The sequence below is a fragment of the Peromyscus californicus genome, unplaced genomic scaffold (genome assembly GCF_007827085.1).
Source record: "Peromyscus californicus insignis strain IS unplaced genomic scaffold, ASM782708v3 Scaffold_14__1_contigs__length_90479793_seg_2, whole genome shotgun sequence".
NCBI classification, from domain to species: Eukaryota; Metazoa; Chordata; class Mammalia; order Rodentia; family Cricetidae; genus Peromyscus; species Peromyscus californicus.
In genome coordinates, this window is record NW_026294436.1 from 26,898,472 (window position 1) to 26,919,514 (window position 21,043).

The window sequence follows — 21,043 nt, forward strand, 5'->3', positions numbered from 1 at the left end:
GAGTATACTAGAATGAAAGGACAGCATGTGACACAGTGTGGGGACCAACAAAAGTCAACGCTGTCTTCTGAAAATATAGATGAAACAAAACTTTCAGAGAGACCTATGAGGAGAGAGTGTGGGGAAGGAGGAAGAAGGAAATTCAAACAAACGAAAGTGTGCATACTGGCCATGGGCGGGGGGGGGGGGGGCGACTCAGTATAGAAAAGTGTTTATGGTGCAACGTTGAAGATGCGAGTTCAATCCCCACACTGCATTTAAAAGCCTCCTGTGCTGGTGTTAGAGTGATGAGCACCCCAAATCCAAATACTCCTAAAGCAAAATTTGAGATAGACCCAGAAAGCAATGGAGCCATTTCTCACAGACTTCGCTATTAGTTTATTAGCAGTTTGAAGAGAGAACTATGTCATCTGCTCTACCCACTCTTTACACACACACCCCACACACACCAGATCCAGCAAACCCAGAACTCACAATTATTGAAAGGTCTGGGCTAGCTTATATAGCTCAAGTTGAACTGGAGGGTGGGTGTCAAGGGAGGAAGGCCTGCAATAGGGGCAGGGGCTCTCCAAGAATATCAATTCAGTTAGCAATTTCCCAGTCACATGATTTCTAAGAAGCCAGTTCCCTGTGTGGAGGTTGGGGGAAAAGAAGCTTGACTGACTTGATCATGCTGTGGTCTTTGTCTCTGTGGAGTTGAGTAGGCCCAAGCCTGGTTTGGGTAGGGAGTGGCCCCCTCCTGCTGTGCTCTCTGAGAGATGTCTGGGGTATGGGCAATGCTCTACTGTCCTTTATCTGGCTTGGGAACCGACAATTGCTTAGCTGACGACAGCATGCCAAGTGTTAATTCTATTGCTAAGAATGCCAGCATTATTATGTTTTATCCTAATTTTATTATTTCTACTATTAAAAGTTTCAAAGAATATGGAAAAGGGTTTGCATTTGCTCAACATTTACTGTCAGCTTCTAAAAGATCTTTGTGTGTACGATGTGTTTCCTTCACAAGAATGCTGTGTAATAAAAATGCATCTGCATTTTATACATGGAAACTCTGAGTTATTCAAGTCCAGTTAGATACTGAGGGGCACACAGGTTAAAAATAACAAAATAAAATAAATTTAGAATACACAGCTCAGTATTTTTTTACTGTAAATTTCTTTGTTTTTGTTTTAAAATTTGTGCTTCTAAGGAAGGAAAAAACAAGCATTATACACTCAATTATTTATAATGTTGTAACCTCCGACTCATGTTATTAAGTAACAGATACTCATTTGAGAGCCATTCACAGTGTTGTTAGTGTCCTCATGATATGCATATGTACTCGTGAAGATGCCCATGTGCACTGATGCCGTCCTGATCTACTGTTGATCAGCATCTGTGCTACTTGAACTCACTGTCTTGTTCAATAGCTGCTGCTGCAGCAGAGCAAAATAACATGTGTGATTGATAAGTAACAGATTAAGGAAGTCAGAGGTCAAGGTGCATCCAGTTCCACTATCTAGGTACAAGTGGCTTTTTGGTTCCCAGCAATTGGGTTCTTGCTAAAGATCAAGATGTCTGAAGGGGCCTGGGAGCCCTCTAGGTTTTCTAAGAACACTGGTTCTTTTTCCGTATAAAAATATCATCCTTCCGAGGGGACCTAAGCATTTTCCCAGGCCCCCAAGTCCTGATAACCTCACAGAATTAAGACAGCAATATGACTATGTGGTGTTGGATTCACAAAAATAGTAAAATAAAATAAAATAAATGTATATATCAGTTACCAAGTATTGACAACAGGCTTTTCTTTCTGTTTTTCCATATTCAACCCAATACGTCCACTTGTATCACACGCTGATGGAAGAGGTTGTTTTTATCTTCTTCTTTGCCCTAGCAATATTGGTGAATAGAATTTTCTATGTTTGCACTCTCCACTATGGAAGCTACTAGTCACATGTGACTCTAAATACTTGCTGGATGGCTAATGTATCTAAAGAAACACATTAACTTTGGTTAAATTAACTTTAACATCAATATGAAGCTATTGACTACTAAATGGTAACACTAATCCGCAGCATCCATTTCTAGAACTTAGCTGGTTATAATGTATCATATTTTCTAATAATCTGCCCTATATTGTCCATTTCATTTAATAGCTATTTATATAACTGCTGATGTGCAAGATTTCACGTTGAAAATATATTTTCAATTTGATTTCCTTAGCATCCTAACTTTCCCAATATGTTTTATTCCATCTGAGTGTTTTTCATCACTGTGCACACACACATGTACACATATACACTGATGAACATAAGACCAGAATCTAATGCTGTAACTTTTACTGTTATATGAACAATCTAATATGATTCTGCTTGGGTTGTCACTATGGTTGCTTTTTTTCTTCAATGTTTCAAATAATTTGATATTAGGAATCCCTGTTGTTTCTGTGGGGATTGTCATTATTAGTAATACTGTTTCTATTCTTTTATAATTCTAATTATGCTTGATAAGATTTAACTACTATTCCCTCAATCTCTAATGTCCTACCTCTTAGTATCACTGATTGAATTAGGAATTAGACGCTTTATATAAACAGTAAATATTCTTAAAAAGAAAATTTCAGCTGAACATGGTGGTAAAAGATTGTAATCACAGTTCTTCTGAGATAGAAGCAAGGACATCACAAGTTCCAAGCCATACTCATCTGCATAGCAAATTTGAGTACAGTCTAGAACATAGAAAACACTGACTCAAAACACCAAAATCAAAAGCAAGGTGACCTCAATAGCTTTTATGTTACAACTTTAACTATAGATTTGACCGGACTTAGTGTCTTAATTTCTTTATTATCAATTCAACACTTCTATTGTTAAAATTATTCTCAGGTTATTTTGGCTGTCTTATCATTTCAGGACCACCAAACAATTTTGAGAGCATGGGCTGTGAAAGATTTTGCTCCAAATTGTCCTTTGTATGTCCAGATATTAAAACCTGAAAATAAGTTCCACATCAAATTTGCAGGTAAGTTTTGGTTATCAATGCCAGCCTTTAAGTTCTCCAACTCTATTTGCAACTTATTGTTTACATTTCTAAAGTGAGCGGCACTTAATTAGTTCATGGTCCTATCAGGCAGAGAGGATTTTCTTTTAGTCATCCATTTGAAATGCAAGAATGTAATATTTGAGATAAATCTTCACTTTTAACATATAACTTGCTGATTTTATCACCTGACTTTACCATATACATTTTTAAGTTTATTTGGGTTTTCAAAAGATGCTGTGAATAAGTTTTGAAATGTTCTATCTGACTTTTAGTTTACGCATAGTCAATTCTTTGCTATATATATTACTTAAAGCACAAAATACCTTAACCTACAGTATATGGCAATGTAATACGTTAATATGCAATATTTATTTTAATTTGGGTTATAGATCTTAAAATAATTCAAGAAAAATGTAAATCTTCTGTTTTATGTTTTAGAGACACGATTTTTAAAATAAAAAGTTACATGCACTAGGGAGGTCATGCTTTGCATCATTTGGTAATTGAACAATAATATGCTAATTAATTATTTTCTTAAATGTTTCTGTGGGAGAAAGGCACAGCTTTGGATCTGCTCATTGATTTATTTACTTTTCTCCCCAAATGTAACAGATGTGTACTATATTGTGTTTTAATTCACTTCAACAATCAATGCTTAAAAGTTTCTTCAAATGTAAGTCCTTTTAGCAACATGTCACAAGTTATTTTTTACACTATGTGTCCACGTGTCTTTAAATGCTAAATTGTTCGTTTATCTTACTGCAATAAACTTTACAAATTAATTTTAAATAATAAGAAAATAGTGAGGTTGGTGATACAGAGTTATTTCTACCTTATCCTGTCTGTATTACAAGTGACATCATTAGCTGATTCTCAGAAAACGTATATAGGACAACCTAAAACACCGACTCTTTGTTCCATCTGTATATTATTGCACTTTGGAAGATTTTTAAGAAGTACCCATTGTAGGGGTTCTGATTGAGGTAGTCTGAGGTGGTGGTACCAGGACTCAATAAACTGAAACAAAGATGTGAGAGTCATTCTATTGTAAATGCCTTTGTGACTGAAATGGAAAAGTGTATGTGAAGTACCTCATTAGGTGTTTTTCCAGAATCCTGTTTGAAGTAAACATTCATGTTTTTAGTTACTATTAATAAATTAAAAAGAGCATACTCGGGTAGCATTAATGGCATGAGCAGCTAGCAAGGTGTTGAAGTAAAATACTAAATCTGAATGTCAACATTTAAGACTGTAAAAGCTCATTTATGCAAAATAGTACTCAGAGTGATGCTTTCATATCCTTCTGAAAAGCTGCCTCCATTCCAACAGATAGGGTCAGTAGTGAGGATTAAAAAAATCTGGAAAACTTTTAGTTGTCTATTGAATAGTATTGGATCTAAATCTTAGGGCAACTGCTGCATGTAGTATGAAAAACAACCCATCATTTTGAATGTGATATATCTCACACTCAGAGGAGACATCTACTCTTCTCCCCCTTCTTTATCCAGCCATCAATCAGATGCTTCCCATAAATCAATCACATGTGCTGAAATAGTCTATTTACAAGTAAGGTGCTACAGAAACTATTGTGTTGATTTTCTTTCAAATATTTCATTTGACATTATTTTAATAAACCTACCAAGATGAGTATATTATTTAAAAAAAACTCTCTCCTAAAAGTTCATCTCAATATTTCTTATTTTGACACATGTTAAAATTCTGTCTAATAGTGCTTTAAGTTCTTTTATAGCTGAGATTACAACATTTCAGATGGGAGTCTTTTTGTAGTATTAAAGATGAAAGCATTGTAGTTTCATTAAAATGCCATAAAAATATTAAGGCTGATGTATGAAGCTCTCAAATCAATATAATTCATTTTGTATCTCAGCAAGAGTTTGAGAAGTAACAGGCTTCTTAATAAAAGGCAATAGATGAAGCTGTCAGCTTGTGTAATAAATTGTTAAAATGGTCCCCGAGGAGCCAAACTCCATCATGTGTGTCTCACTGCTATGTGGTCTTTCGGCCTCTGAGCTGCATGTGAAGATGCTCTGTTTAGTTATTATGAGAAAGGGAAGCAAGAGGAAAAATAAGACTCACCCATCCTGGTACCTGACTGTGTATTTCCCTCTTACACACCAGCCCAACTCAGGGCATATTAATACACAGAATTGTGATGAAGAAGGCATTGTTTGAGTTATTCAGGGGTGAGATCATTATGAAGCTATAGAGAGCTAACAGCAAATAATAATTGTGTTCAAATAATAATTATTTGTGATCAAATAATAATTGCTAAAAACCGTACTTTCTTGATGGCTTTCATTGTTGTCATGTATAAGTTGCTTAAGTAGTACTTTAGCCTTCCCAGATATCTAACGGATACATTTTCATTTTTGGTGTTCACAATGTCCTCTTCAACTAATCCTGAGTTATAATAATCTTTCAATGATTATAGTTTATGCATTTTAAAATTAAACCATATTAATAAAAGCAGCATGTAGTGAAATATTTGAAAATTCTGTTAATAGCTGTATGAAATATGACATAATAAAACACTGCAGCAAGTTTTCTCTTTTTTTTTTTTTTTTTTTTTTTTGGTTTTTTGTGACAGGGTTTCTCTGTGCAGTTTTGCGCCTTTCCTGGATCTCGCTCCATAGACCAGGCTGGCCTCGAACTTACAAAGATCCGCCTGCCTCTGTCTCCCGAGTGCTGGGATTAAAGGCGTGCACCACCCCTTCCCGGCAGGTTTTCTCTTATTCATGGAGATTTATGTATTTTTATTCCAAATGAATAACAGTAAGCATTCAAGAAATGGACGATTTATTTCATTAGTGTTTGAACATAAAGACTTATAATTAAAATAATACCTTATATTTTAATTATGTCCAAAACTAAAGTACTGTAAAGTAACAAATGCATGTTCTGAGCAATAGAAAAGATATGTTATTATTTAAAACACCAGAAAACCAAGATAAAAACACTATACCCTGAAAAAGGTGGAAAGAGTAAAATGTTCAGTAGAATAAGTTGATATTTCTGAATATAGATTACAATAAGATTCAACTAACAGAAAGCATAATTCACAGGGAATGTAATTCTTTTTTATACAGATAATTTTCCAAAAAGGCTAATGGTCACTCATTCAGAAACAAGCTTCACTTTCAGTAGTTTGTCCTCAAAGCAACAGAATGTGTAAATGTTGCTTGGGCACCCTGCAATGGAATGTGTAAACATGAGTGGGGCCCTGCGCTGAAACATGTCTTCACTGTTTCAGTTGTACAACCTTAGATTTCTACCCCTGTAAACTTGTTTTTTAATTAATAAAGACGATGATAAGAAAAAATACTTCAAAATTGAGTTGTTCTGATACAAAGCCTACTTACAAGAAAATCAGCCACCCATAAAAGAAGTCTATTAGAATAGCTTCTGTCAGTAATATCTTAGTACTTGCTTCTCATCTTAACTAATTTTATTACATTTAATTACAGAAAGAAAACTATTGAGGGATATCCTAGAGGTTTTAAAAAGAGTTCATTAAAAAATTCAAAAAGTATATCATTTGAGAATATACATTCAGAGACCAGAAAAATAAAGTTCAATCTCAATTCATTTCTTAAAATTAATATAACCTTGAACAAAACACATTGAAAATTCTATTGGAAATGACAGTCGGAGACTGATTTTGTTTGTATAATGTTTGAAAAATTACATGCAATTCACTAATTAAAGAAAACTATATTTAATAGGAACATATGATCACCAAGTTGAAATCATTTCAGGAACATATTTGCAGATTAAAATAGACGGAATACATCATATGAATGTACACACTCGAATCTTAGTGAATGTGCCACCAACTTACACATTTAAAGCCAGAAAAGCTCTAGTGACGTAGGAAAGACCCTCAGCCTGAATAAGTTATCTTCAAAATAGGATGGAGGAAAAAATGTATTTCATAATCACATTGTAAGTACAACTTGAAAATTAGGAAAAACAAAACAAAACAACAACAACAACAAAAAATACAGAGCTGTCCACTAAGAAACCTTTTATCTCTGGAATCCCTATTTATTGCTGTTGATCTGGAAAAATACAGGGATCAGATAGGAGAAGTCATGGATTAAAATGTCAATGTCTAGAAAGCACAGATCAACTATAAGGAAAATTGAAAAATAATTTTCTTTTCTATCTGTAGATCTTTTCTTTAAGGTTATCTCATCAATGTGTAAGATTTTCATAATTGAATCTCTCCTTCAGTATTCTTTATGGGGCTGACTGTTGCATCTCAAACTGCATAGTCATTATTTGTAGCACGAATCTTAAAAGTTCTTATCAAGAAAAACAAACCCAGATTTAGGTATTGGGGTGAATGCTGGAAGACCAGAGAAGCAGAGCAAGCCACAGCTTCCTCACCTCGACAGTTCCTCAGCTGATCCTGTTTCCTCAGACTGGAAGTCTCATAGATCTCATCTGAACTGATGCTCAAATGCCTAAAAACTTAACCAGCTCTAGTTCCTGGTTTTTCACGCCTTATATACCTTTCTGCTTTCTGCCATCAGTTCCTGGGATTAAAGGCGTGTGTCACCATGCCTAGCTGTTTCCAGTGTGTCCTTGAACTCAGAGATCCAGGCAGATCTCTACCTCTGGAATGCTAGGATTAAAGGGCGTGTGTGCCACTATTTTCTGGCCTCTATATCTAGTGGCTGTTCTGTTCTCTGACCCCAGATAAGTTTATTAGGGTGCACAATATTTTGAGGAATGTAATACCACCACAATTATTATGAACTAAGTTGCTAACAGACATTTCAGAAATGTCAGTTTTTTAAAAGCCATTATGATGTCCTTATTTAAAACCCATTTATCAGCCATCCTTCCCAGCTGCATCTACATAGAGAATACACAAAAGAATACACTATTCTTTCTTTCATCTATTACATCTCACTGATCCTTGGATAGGCTGCATGCTTATCTGAAGCTTTACATTGACACCATCATTATGGTTCACTTGGCTATTTCAAAGCATTTACCTTTCAGTGTTTCCTGGATGTTCTCCTGCCCTCCGTCTTCCCAGCAGGTACCCAATAGTAGTAGCCATTGTGTACATGTTTTCATGCCTCCCATGTCAGGTGGCACTTAGCAGTTTCTTTGCTCAAGTGAAGAAATACTAACTTTTTTTACAGACAATTTTTGAATATGTTTTTTTTTTTTTAATTTTGGGTTGTTTTTGTCAGCTTTGGTAAATTAAAAGTCAAATGGTAATTTAGCTTTGTTATGTCAAATCTACTTTCATTGAGAAAGATTTTCAGTAATGGAATTTTGTGCTGTGACAATTGGCACTGAGGCCTATAACACAGATTATTACAGCATTTCATAACTAAGAGTGATGGAGAATATGATTATGTGACATCTTAAATTGTCTACTTACCTCATGTGTACCCAATAATTCTAGTGAAGCCTCTCCTGGGTCAATATTTGATCTAAAAACACCCACAGAAAATTTATGCTTTCATATTTTTGAGTGCCTCATAAATTGCTGCTTCTCAGTTGAAAAACTTGTGTTGGGAAATGCAACAAATATGATAATAATTCAGTTCAGATGTAGACATATTACTAGATGTAGACATATTACTACATCTCACCATTTAATCATACTGAAATGAATCTCATAATTGCCTTTCCTGCTTGCATTCCAAACTGATTTAAAAGCCTGGAAACATGTGCACAGACCAGCATACAGAGACAGACAGACACACACAAATATACACAGAAAGACACTCACACTGCACATACCAGAAGACGAATTGAAAAGAGAGAGTGTAAGAAGAATTACTAAATGGTCTTATTAATAAAAACCCTGAGCCAGATATTGGGGTTAAAACCAAGAGATCAGAGGAATAGGACAAGCCACAGCCAACCTCACCTTACGAGCCTTCAGCCTCCAAAGAGGGCTACTTCCTGTATACCCACACCTATATGCCTTTCTGTTCTTTCATCACATTTCCTCTCTTTGCCCAGGTACATCACTTCCTGTCTGTCTGTAGAGACCTCCAGACATTTATGGTTAGTGCTGGGATTAAAGGCATGTGTTACCATGCCTGGCTCTGTTCCCCAATCTGGCCTTGAACTCACAGAGATCTGGATGGATCTCTGCCTCCCGAATGCTAGGATTAAAGGTGTGTGCTACAATTCCCTAACTTCTATTTTTAGTTTAATATTGTGGATGACTTTTTCCTCTGATCCTCAGATAAACTTTATTAAGGTGCACAATATTTGGGGGGGACACAATATATCCTCACAAGATAGAGAGACAGGCGGGGGGGGGTGGCAGAGGGAGAGGGAGAGAGAATTGCCTATAGTCTCTGTCAGAAAGAAGCAAACCTTGAATGAATTATAATTAGTTTTACAGACACACTGCATTCTCCCAGTCATCAACTTCATCTACAAGTTCTTTGTCTCTTAGGCTGATGAAGTTACCTGCCATTTAATTGCAAGGTAGATGAATGTCCTAGGATAATGTTATAGGGATGATATGACAGGTAAACGTAGGTTAGCCATCTAGTTCCATTTTCCCCCAGTAAAATGTTAGATGATCTGCACTCACTCATATCTCTTTTCTTTCTCATCTAATTTCAAGTCAGAGTAAGGATTGTAAAACTCAATTAGTGAATGAAATTATAAATTCTCTATAAATTTTATTTTTCATGTATTAAGATATTTTGCATGTAACATAACCTGACTGTAGTTAATGAATGAAAATCACACTCATATTTCTAAGTGTTTACTGAATGAAATACTTTCTACTTCACAATTATAACAAATCTGAAGTATGAATCATTCACTAGAGTTGTAGGAGTTAGCTCTCCAGTAATTATAAAGCATAATTACAATAAAAAGTTAGATGTGAACAAAAGTAAATATACATTTCAGAGTATCTTTGACAGTATTGTAAGCCATGAATTTTTATTAGATAGCGTGACTGCAGTTGCAAAGACGTTTTGTAAATAATGAACGCATACAACTCTTACGTCACGGAGAAATAGTTTGATTAAAAAAACATGAAGATTGTATCTCATCTTAGACACCATGTGGATTTTCTTTTTTCTTTTTTTTTGTGAACCATTAGACATTTCAGTGCCTCATTTTGCCTACCCAGAAAAGAGAGTGTGGAATATTTCCAAGCAATATAAATATTGGAAATTATCTTAGCTGTTTCTAAATAGCATATGGTTGTGCAGGCTTGACTTTCTCCAAATGGTAAAGTGTGATATTTTCAAGCAGAGTGATTTCTTCATTTTCCATGTCACACCCACATAGACATCATCTCAAACTTTGCTTCTGCAACCTGCTTAAGAACACAACGCCTCAAATTTCTGTACTTTCAAAATATAGAACGTCAGAACTTCAAAATTCTTGATGCTTTTAGATGGAACACAGACTATTCAACATAAGGCCATGTTCAGTTCTATCTAGAGAATCTTTGATGTTTTGGAAAATTCAGCTTACACTTTAAAGGTTATTAAATGACAAAAGTTTTTGTTCAGTCAATCTATATTTGGTGATTTTTAGCATTTTGTTTTATTTATTTAATCTTTATGTGCATAAACACACACACAGACACACATACTACCCACAAACTCACAAACAGACACACATGTGCACATGTTCAGATATATACCTGTGTAGATATATACCTATACAGATACACGTTCCTACACACATCCCTACAAAGACACACATGTACAGATATATACAGGCACACATACATAAACACACATAAGCATGCATCCACATGTACACATACATACACACATGAACACAACAGATTTGTACTTCAGCCAGATACTCCAGAGAAGGTTGTTCTGTCTCATAGAGCTACACTAGCAACTTTAACCCCTGGACACATTAATAATTATACTAGTAATGTAGCTCATATTCGGATTGCTTTAGTATTCACAATATACTCCTAATTCTACATTTTAAAATTCAGTATTTTCTGAACTTTTCATTAACTTGTTATTAAATATTTTAAATTAAAATGCTTTTAACTTTAGATATGCTAGCTATCACATAAAATTTATATACACCCTCAGTGTTCTCCATATTCCTATAATTTCATATCTTATATAACCATGCCACATTTTGTCTAAAAAATAAGTTATGGTTGCATACATTATTTTAAGTAAAATATGTTCCTGGATCTAATTTTTGATAGTTTTTTTAAAATAACATTTTCTTCTCATTTTAGTGGCTTTTGCAAATTTGATATGTGATTTTATAAAGTAGCTATCTCTCTAATTTATTCTCTTTAATGCCTGTGTAAATTTGTCTTGCACAATACAATATGTGTATCAGGTAGTGTTCCTGTAGTTCACTTATAATTTAATTAACTTATAGCACTTTTATGAATTTTTTTCTGATAATTTTCAAATGTTTGCATAATTCTCACTCAAACTCATGTTTCTGCATAGAGTAACATATTCTGTCATGTTTGGAAAATTGCAGGTATATTCAGTCCAGGGCTGAACTGCAGTCTTTAGTATTTGACTCCATTCTTTTAGATGCATGATTTCTGAAGGACTGTTATTTGTTCTTTATTTCTTGTTTATTTATTTGTTCAAAATGCTTCTGTGAATCCTTTTAAGAGCAATCTGTTGTCTGCACTGATGATAAGTGTGCACAGTGTGCTCTGTATTCAGAAGAATCTTTCTTCTTTTTGTGTGTATCATACTCTTAAAAGAATGTGTGAGGCAAGGTGCCAGGAAACTGTTTCAGCTAACTCTGTATTTCTACCTAGGGCTTAACTCTATAATATCTCCGTTTCATGCCTTTGGTAACACCTATCTCCAGCTATATGTTTTAGTTTCTCTGGCTAGTTCTTGATGATTTCTTCAAATTAAAATTTTAACCCCAGGAAAATTCTTTATAATTCAGGGTAAGCAAACAGGAAGTGACAAATATTATGAGTTTTTTTTAGCTTACTACTGATTTTCTTGACAGTCTTGTCACTCTGCATAGACAGTTGTGCATTATGAATTATTATTTACTAAGGAATTGGAATTTTCTGGAAGCAATGAGAGGTTAACAACAATCAGAGGAAAACACATACAATGTCAGCTAGATAAAAAAGTCACTGCAAGAAATGTGGAGTGCAGTGGCGAGGATAAAAGGAACCTCCTAGGAGTGATTATTTAGGAAGCTATTATGGTTGTTCAGGTGCAAGATGCTGAGAAATTGCATTGAGGTTGTGATAATAGAAAAAGAGAGTGAGGACAGGTTCATAAACCATTACGTTTATTTCTTCATCGATTGTGAGAACCAAGGAGAGTGAGGAAGCATTGTTTTTTCCTTGTCACTCTCATTTTTTTTTCTATCTTCACAACTGATAAGATTTCTAACAGATCTCTTTGCTAGTTGATTACTAGCTGTTCTGATGTCTCTGCATTAGGTTCTGAGTCTCTCATATGTTTCATCTCTCCACCCGTGACACAATACCTGACTGTCAGTGTTGTTTCCGTTTTACACAGAGCACACAGAAAACCTGGGGACACTCAAAGATCTACTTTGGTAGCATATTTAGAATTAATAATAGACAGTTTAGTACTATGTAATATAACACACTTCAAAATACATTAAAGAGTTTTCGGATGTATAAGTTCAAATAAGTTTCATGTTGAACTACATACAGAAGAATTATAAAAGAACAGATAAATAAGGTAAATAGAACTGAAAAATAAAAGTCTCCTATGTATTTTTTGGGATGTTAGTATTTTACTCCATCAAGTGAAATCTAAAGGCTTAGTGAGAACAATCAATAATAAACAGAACCATCCCTGGAGCTCAAGGAGGTCCCGGAGAATTTCACAGCCAGAGCCTTGATGGAAGATGTCACTGAACATTTGGTAATGGATGTGCCCAGTAAGACTGAACCGTTCCTGGAATGAAGTGACTCTGAGTTGATTTGTTTTACCTTTGCTTTGAGATATAATACAATACTATTCTAATGTCAATTTAAAACAACATGAATTCATTATTGCTTAGTTTCTTAGTTTCTTGTAATTGATTATTTGAGATAACTGATCAAGACTAGAATGGAAACATCTCATCTGAGGGTAGCCTTCATTTCCAATGTGAGCACTTGGTAGCAGATAGTGGTTATTGGCAGGTATGGAACTGGGCATTCTTCTTCCAGAAGTAGCCATCCATTCTCCACCATGTGGTCTGTTCTAAAGGTGTTAATTTGTTTCTTCAAGGCAACAGGGTGACATCTATTGTAGCTTCAGCCTTTAACAGTGGGGACTGCTAGCACCTATTCAAGGTTAAATCTTTTCATTTAACTGAAAGATAAATGACTTACCCTTGGTGTATACAATTGTATCACCGTAATACATGCATTGCCTGTACTCGAGGGTATTATATAATATATGCATATCAGAAGGCCAGAATCTTTAACATTATCTAAGATTTCCATCTAACACTTAAGTGCCATTGCAGAGATTGTAAGTGGATAAACAGACAAATAAAAGGCAGGGATTCAGGTTATTTGATGGATTCTAACAAAATAGTTGACTACATTTCCAAAGAATGACATGAAATATAAACATGCTGAAAATAATATTCAAATAATTAACATGAAAATGTCAATAAATAGGATCTACTTCTATCAGTGATTAAGGTAAATTTCATCCAGTCTTGCACAAATTTACTCCCAGAAAATGAAGAACAGAGAACTTTTTCTTTTTAATTTTACAAAGACAGACTTATTTAAATAGGCCAAAGTAAAGAAGAAACAGGTGAAGGCAATTGTGGATATGAGTGGAGAGGTGTCTCAGCAGATAAGAGTATTGTTTCCCACACATGAGGACCTTTGTATGTCTGTTTCTCCAGCACTGTGGTGAACAGAGACAGGGAGTTGCTGGCCACCAGCCTAGCTTCAGGTTCAAGGAAAGAGTCTATCTTAATGGAATATGGTCAAGTGGTAATTCGGAACACTTGACATCATTTGGCTTATATATGTGCATGCATGGGTATGAACATCCACAAATATATGTCTCTATACCACCCACACTTATATACACATATACCCACACAGGTGAAAATTGTAGTCTTATTCTTCATATGAACCAATGTGAAAAAAATAGTCCACAAATCAATATAAAATCAAATGTGTGAGCATAAAGGAATAAATTTTGAGCAAACAGGGTTTATCCCTCCACTACAAGAATCAAACATACTTAAAAATCAGATAAAAATCACCTCCGTACCATATTAAGATTGAAAATAAACTACATATGATCCCATCATTAGACACAATATGAAGTTTTTTTTTTTTTTAATGCAGGATACATTGTACTTAAAACATATGTCTGATGGAAAGAGAACACTGATATTGGAGTCTGTTAGTACTCGATGTCTATAGTGTGAATAGTTAATTCTAATACCTAGGGAAAAAAATAAAATGTTACACTTCCTACTTCTACTCATCATTGTAGTGATGGTCTTAGCCCATGTAATAGGTCAGGAAAAACAAGGAAAGCATACATATCAGAAAGGAATCAATGAAAGTAGCTGTATCTGTACTTTACTGATCATTTATTGTAAAATATAAAATAAAAATCTTGTAGAATTGATGAGTGAGGTAGAAATATCAAAACAAATAATTGTATTTTCTGTCCTTATAATATTTATTTGTAAATTTAAGCTAAATATAACTGTTGCAATTATAAAACAATATACAAAGAGATACTAATATTTAATTAAATAGTTACAATATGAATTGCAATATAAACGTTCTTTTTTTTTTTTTTTTTGGTTTTTTGAGACAGGGTTTCTCTGTGTAGCTTTGCGCCTTTTCCTGGAACTCACTTGGTAGCCCAGGCTGGCCTTGAACTCACAGAGATCCGCCTGGCTCTGCCTCCCGAGTGTTGGGATTAAAGGTGTGTGCCACCAACGCCCGGCTCGATATAAACGTTCTTGAAGGAAATTTTGGGAAAATATCTTAATTGCCTGAGGAATATAGAATTTTCATAGACTGTAATACTTAATATATTAACATTCTCATTTAAATCATATTTTTATACAAAACTGGATATTTCAATTAGAACTGTAATAGCCTGATTTAAATATTAACAGCTTTAACATTTTTTAAAAAATCTGAGAAACTCCTTTAAACATCACAAATTTGGAAGAGAAGGTCCATGTTAGAAATCAGTCATCATAGTGCCTAGTTCCAGACAGTGTGGAATTAAGCAAAAATATTGGAAAAGAATACAGACCACAAACTAAGCCAATTTATATTTTCAATGTGTTTTCAAACATAATGTTAAGTTAATTACCACATAAAGGAGATAAGTAGCGTCAAAATTAGTTCTTGGTTAGTTGAGAATCTCTTCAAGAAAAACATATATCTTGAGGCTTTATCATACACTTCATTCTAATATTAAATTGAATTATATTATAACATTAAGGATAAAATGTCACACTAAAAATATACAAAAAGTAGTCCTTGCCAATTATGTGTGTATGTATGTATGTGTGTGTGTGTGTGTGTGTGTGTGTGTGTGCATATACAAAGACAATATTCTTTACAAAATGGATGTTTACTATTTTCAGCCTCTGGACAATGAAAACCTCACACAAATCTTAAAAGAAGACTAAATTATAAATTGCAATTCATCAAAATTCTATCGATCATTTTTCTCAAGACAATATTCAAAATAAGGCATTTCCAGATATAGAAATAACATACTCTTAATGAACACATCTGAATAAATTTTTTAATATATATATATTTGAAAAAACATTCTTATAATTCTTCTAATGAAATTTTAAAGAATTTTGTAATTCAATATTAATAAACCAAACACAAATCAGCAGAATGAAAGTTTCAGTGCACCACTACTGTCTACTGGCAAGGTAGGCATTAAATCACTTTACTTTTATGGGGCTTGCACTCCTTCTGCTTATTTTGAAGCTTATATCTTACTGGAAATGATATAAAACAAGTAATCACTTGTATGATTACTTTAAGAAAATATTTGGGCAAGAAGCAGTGTTTTAGACAGGGCAAGCATATGAACAGTATAGCTATGAAAGCAGATGGAGGATTATAAGTTACAAATAGACAAAGCAGTGGGTCAGTCATGGAGATAATAGGGAACAGAAGTGAAAAAGTGATGCAGGAAATTATATGGGAATGGACAAAGCCTTTTAAGAGAGAATCTTAGGAAGTTTGGGTGGGAAACACTACAGAAATAAGATGAACAAGAAACTAGTAATCCACCTTAAGGGTTTTGGTCATTATTTTATAGACAACAGTAGTCGACCAAACAGTGCTGATGTGGTGTCTTTCTGAAGGCAAATTGGAAAGTGATTGGGTGGGAGTGCCGAGTGAGTGAGTCCCCTTTCTTACCAAAAACAGTAACAGAAATGACATTCAACAGCCCAGAAGAGGAAGTAATCAGCTATTCAGTTGCTGGGAAGATTCCTGAGGAAATCATGTGCATAGCACATGAAACAAAATTATGAGGACATCTATTATGTAATTCAAGGAAATGAATCTAAAAAGAAACAAATTACAAAATCACAGAGGGAAGAATGCAGAAAATGTTATCTATATTGAGTTTAATATCATTCAACTATAAATATTTGCTAAAATCACATTAAAACTAAAAATGCTACAGAAGTAATATGATATGGAAGTCCTTAAATGAGGAGTAAGGTCACAATTATATTAATAATCATTCATCATAATTATGTCATTTTCATAAAAATGGGTTGTTTACAATAGCTCCCTTTAATTTATTCATAGATTTTATTATTTATTTAATATGATTAAGGATATTAATGACACAATAAAGTCATAGACTTGAAAAATTTAAACATAACATTTTTTTCACTTAAAGGTAGGTATTATACTTATATAAATATATTAAATGTGTTTATTGAAACACTAATATCATTGTTAATACATAATAAATGTATATTTAAGTACCAAATCTTAGTCGATAATTTATTATACCTGATTTAGTGTTGCTAAGTTCTCATTTAACTCTTCATGCTGCTCGTGAAATAAATAGTAAGGTCCAAAACCAATAAATCTACCAATAGCACCTTCGTTCTTGAAAATTCCAAGTCTGCTTCAAATTAGAAATGGACAATAAGGAAATCTACAAATCAATAGCTTTTTAAAATATATCACTGAGGTAAGTATAATCTATCTATCTATCTATCATCTATGTATCCATCTATCTACCTATATATCTATCAATCACCTATCATCTATCTATCCATCTATCTATATATCTAAATCATATCTATCTATCTATATATGTTTTAATTTAACCAAGTGGCAAATTTTCCATAGAAATTATGTTTCTATTATAAATTATATTATTTTTATAGATTTTAATGCACAATTTCAGTTGATTATCTCCTAAATAGTGATTTATGCTTATACAATGGCACATATTCTTTTTTGATATTTGCCCCTTGGTTGAATGAAACATAATGTAAGTAATATAATTATAACTATATAATCATTGTAGTAAGGGTATAACCAATGTTTATATGTTCAAACTTGATAAGGAAAGTCGTTCTTGCTTGTTTACCAAGTTTCAGCAGAAGTCTTGTAAGGTTATGTATTCATTATCTCTTGCTTCAAAACCACACCCAAAGTTTCTGCTATAAGCAACCAGGAACATTTATTATCTCATAGATTCCATGGTTCAGGAGTCTGGAAGTGATAACAAGATCAATAGAGATGTCAGTTGAGCCTGCCGTTATTTCTAAATTTGACTTGTCTTTAAGATAACCTACCATTGTGGTTCCCTCACACTGTTGGAAATAGAAGTTGGCTAAGGTTTCATTAGGGTTTACTGAGTGCCAGCTGAGTTTCCCTAGAGAAGTTGATATAGAAGATAGTGAAGCAGAAGCCACCATGTTTATGACATTGCCTTGACTATCACACCCACCCTTCCTGCAGTATCTTTTTGCATATGCAGGTTTTCCTTGTTCTGTAGAGGAGGATATGAATACCAAGATATAAGATTTGTTACTGGTCATTCTAGAAGCTGATGCCTACAGGCATCTACAATAATTTCCCCAATATGTAAATGTAAAAACAAACAACAAGAAAAAAAGAAAGAAAGAAAACCACTGACATTAAGATACCAAAGGATAGAGTCAGTATTTGAATCCATATGCTGCATCTGTAGAATATATATGGTCTTAAAACAAAAGGGACAAGCTGGGAATGTGCTTCAGCTGTGGCATGGTTTCCTTACATGTGTGTTATTTGAGGTTCCCAAAACAAAGGAGGGAAGGGAGGAAGGGAGAAAGAGTGAACGATTGCCTTACACCCTTTATTTTAATATTCAACTTAGAGGAATAGAGATTTGTATATTATGTTTTCTATTGTATTCCATGTTATATGTTTCACCTATAAGGTATAGTCTCATGTCCTTGTTTTCTATATAGAAGTTATTTTTTTAGTGCTTTACAAGGGTTTTTCATATTTTGAAATAATTAATATGGTGACTTCATGTGTTGCTTTTTTTTGTCTGTTGGGCTATTGTGTGGGCAGGGTCTGACTCATTTCTCAGGGTTACCGGGAAAACACTACATAGCCCAAGATGGCCTTGAACTCATAGCAACCGTTCAGCCTTGGCCTTTTAAATGCTGGGGTAAGCCATCTCTCCAGGCTCACACTTTCCGTTGTGAAAGGTGTTTTCTGAGTAATTACTATGGTGGTTTCCAACTGATGTTTATCCTTTATTGCCAAATTTAACACTGTACACTAAGTTCATAGAAATCTCCAAATTTATCACTTAATTCAAAAGAGTCTTTCAAACTAATTTCTCCAAAGTTAATTTCTTCAAGTAAACTTTGCAACAGAAATTCAAATTGTCACCTATGGTCAGAAAAATTTGTTCCTAATGACTAAAATGCCTAGCCAAATTTGTTTCTTGTTACTGTTAGTGTGATTATTGAGTTGAAGGTTTATTGGAAGTTAACTTCAACAGTACTGAGGACATGTAGTTAGTACAAGGGAAGGGAAGAGCAAGCCAAAAACATGGTTCCACTGCCTTATCAAATTCAACTCATTTTTTTCCTTTAAAAGTGCATTTAAACTGCCTAAGACCCTTTGGGAAATATGAGCTGCAGGATATTTTGTATAATAATTTATTCAGTTTACTAGTTAATGATTGTTTAATGATTTCTTCTATCTTTCATCTATCATATTCCTTTCATGTACCTTTATCTGTTCAGGTTCTGTCTATTTATAATTCAGAAAGAATAGGCAGTTCTGTGGAAGATGGAAAAAATTGTTCCAAGGAATTTCTGAAAGACAACCAATTAACAAAAAGTCCTAAATCCTAAATGCAGCTCCACTCTCTGCTTAATACAGAGCAATGGTGCTGCCGGAGAGGCTACAACTGATGATATATGACAGTAGAAATCTGGGTGTGGGTTTTGTCTGCCTAAGACAGTAGATTTCAAACTTCCTAATGCTGCAACCCTTTAATACAGTTCCTCTTGCTGTGGTGACCTCTAACCATAAAATTGTTTTCATTGCTACTTCGTAATTTTGATACTGTCCTAAATCATAATGTAAACATCTGTGTTTTCTTCTGGTCTTTGGCAACCCCTGAGAAAATGTCATTTGACCCCCAAAGGGGTCATCACCCACACAACCACTGATCTAAGGGATACACACACACACACACACACACACACACACACACACACACACACACACACACACACACACATACACTTTGGGTAGAAATATGATCTTACATGAGCCTATACATTTCCATTTTGTAGAGAAGACACGAGAGCGTATTGATCTCTTAGATCAGTGGTTCTCTGGATCATAACCCCTTTGGGGGTCAAATGGCATATATACTTTTATTTATGCATGCATATGAGTAATCTCATCAGAGCCTATGTGTACTTTCCTAAAGGCTAACTTGCTTTAGTGATTCAAAGTCATGACTCTAAATGCTGTCTTCTTTTAAGTCTCGTACAGAACAACATCTGTTGTTTTTCTTTTTTTTTTCAAATTTAAATTACATTTTGGAAACCATTAGAATTATGTTATTTTGAAACCTTCGTAGAATATTTGATTCAGAAAAATCCGCTTTCCTGTCTTATTGGCAACAATTCCTGAGACTTAAAGTTAAAACGTATATGACAGAAAATGATAGAAAGTACATCGTTTAGACCTTTTATCCATATCCCAATTCCAGTCTCATTTAAACCATTCAGACCTTATGAGATCTGAACTCAGTGTCCCGTCTTTATCTAGAACTTGCTGTTTCATTTGAAACAGTCTAAATGGTTTTTTTGACCTCATCAATGCTTCTGATACAGTATGTCCCAGAGACACGTCTCAGTTCACTGTAGCTGAAAGTTTTCCTGTGTCCCACTTGGCCCGCTGTCTCACAGCTGCTTATAAAATAATCATTCAGAGGCTTATATTAATTATAACTGCTTGGCCATTAGCTCAGGCTTATTACTAACTAGCTCTCACACTTAAATTAATCCATAATTCTTATCTATATTTAGTCACGTTCCTTGGTACCTTTTCTCAGTTCTGCCTTGTCCTCTTGCCTCCTCTGTGTCTGGCTGGCAACTCCTAACTCAGCCCTTTCTCTTCCCAGAATTCTTCTCCCTGCTTGCCCCGCCTATACTTCCTGCCTGGCTACTGGCCAATCATCGTTTTATTTATCAACAAATCAGAGATAAATGTCGTGTGTGTGTGTGTGTGTGTGTGTGTGTGTGTGTGTGTGTGTGTGTGTGTGTGTGTATGGTGTTGGGATCAGGACTTCAGAGCTTTTATGGCAACCGGATATTGCTAAGAGTTTGTCTGCATCATCAGTAGACTGCCTCTTCAGAAAGCATCTCAACCAATTTGCATTATATCAGAATCATAGATGAATCCCTATGGCATTAGCTGGGCTTTGCTTCAGTCTTGTACTGATAGGCATATGTTGGCAGGCACTGGAAATTTCAAAAGAAAACC

At 34.4% G+C, this 21,043-nt stretch overlaps 1 protein-coding gene across 2 annotated transcripts in view; it reads left to right on the top strand.

The window, feature by feature from the left end:
• Kcnt2 (potassium sodium-activated channel subfamily T member 2) overlaps positions 1-21,043 on the top strand; it is a 353,431-nt gene that overhangs the window by 201,766 nt on the left and 130,622 nt on the right. For both annotated transcript variants that reach the window (XM_052737110.1, XM_052737109.1), the window contains exon 13: positions 2,892-3,000. In XM_052737110.1, the coding sequence (XP_052593070.1) occupies positions 2,892-3,000 (109 nt within the window). The remainder of the gene's footprint in view (positions 1-2,891; positions 3,001-21,043) is intronic.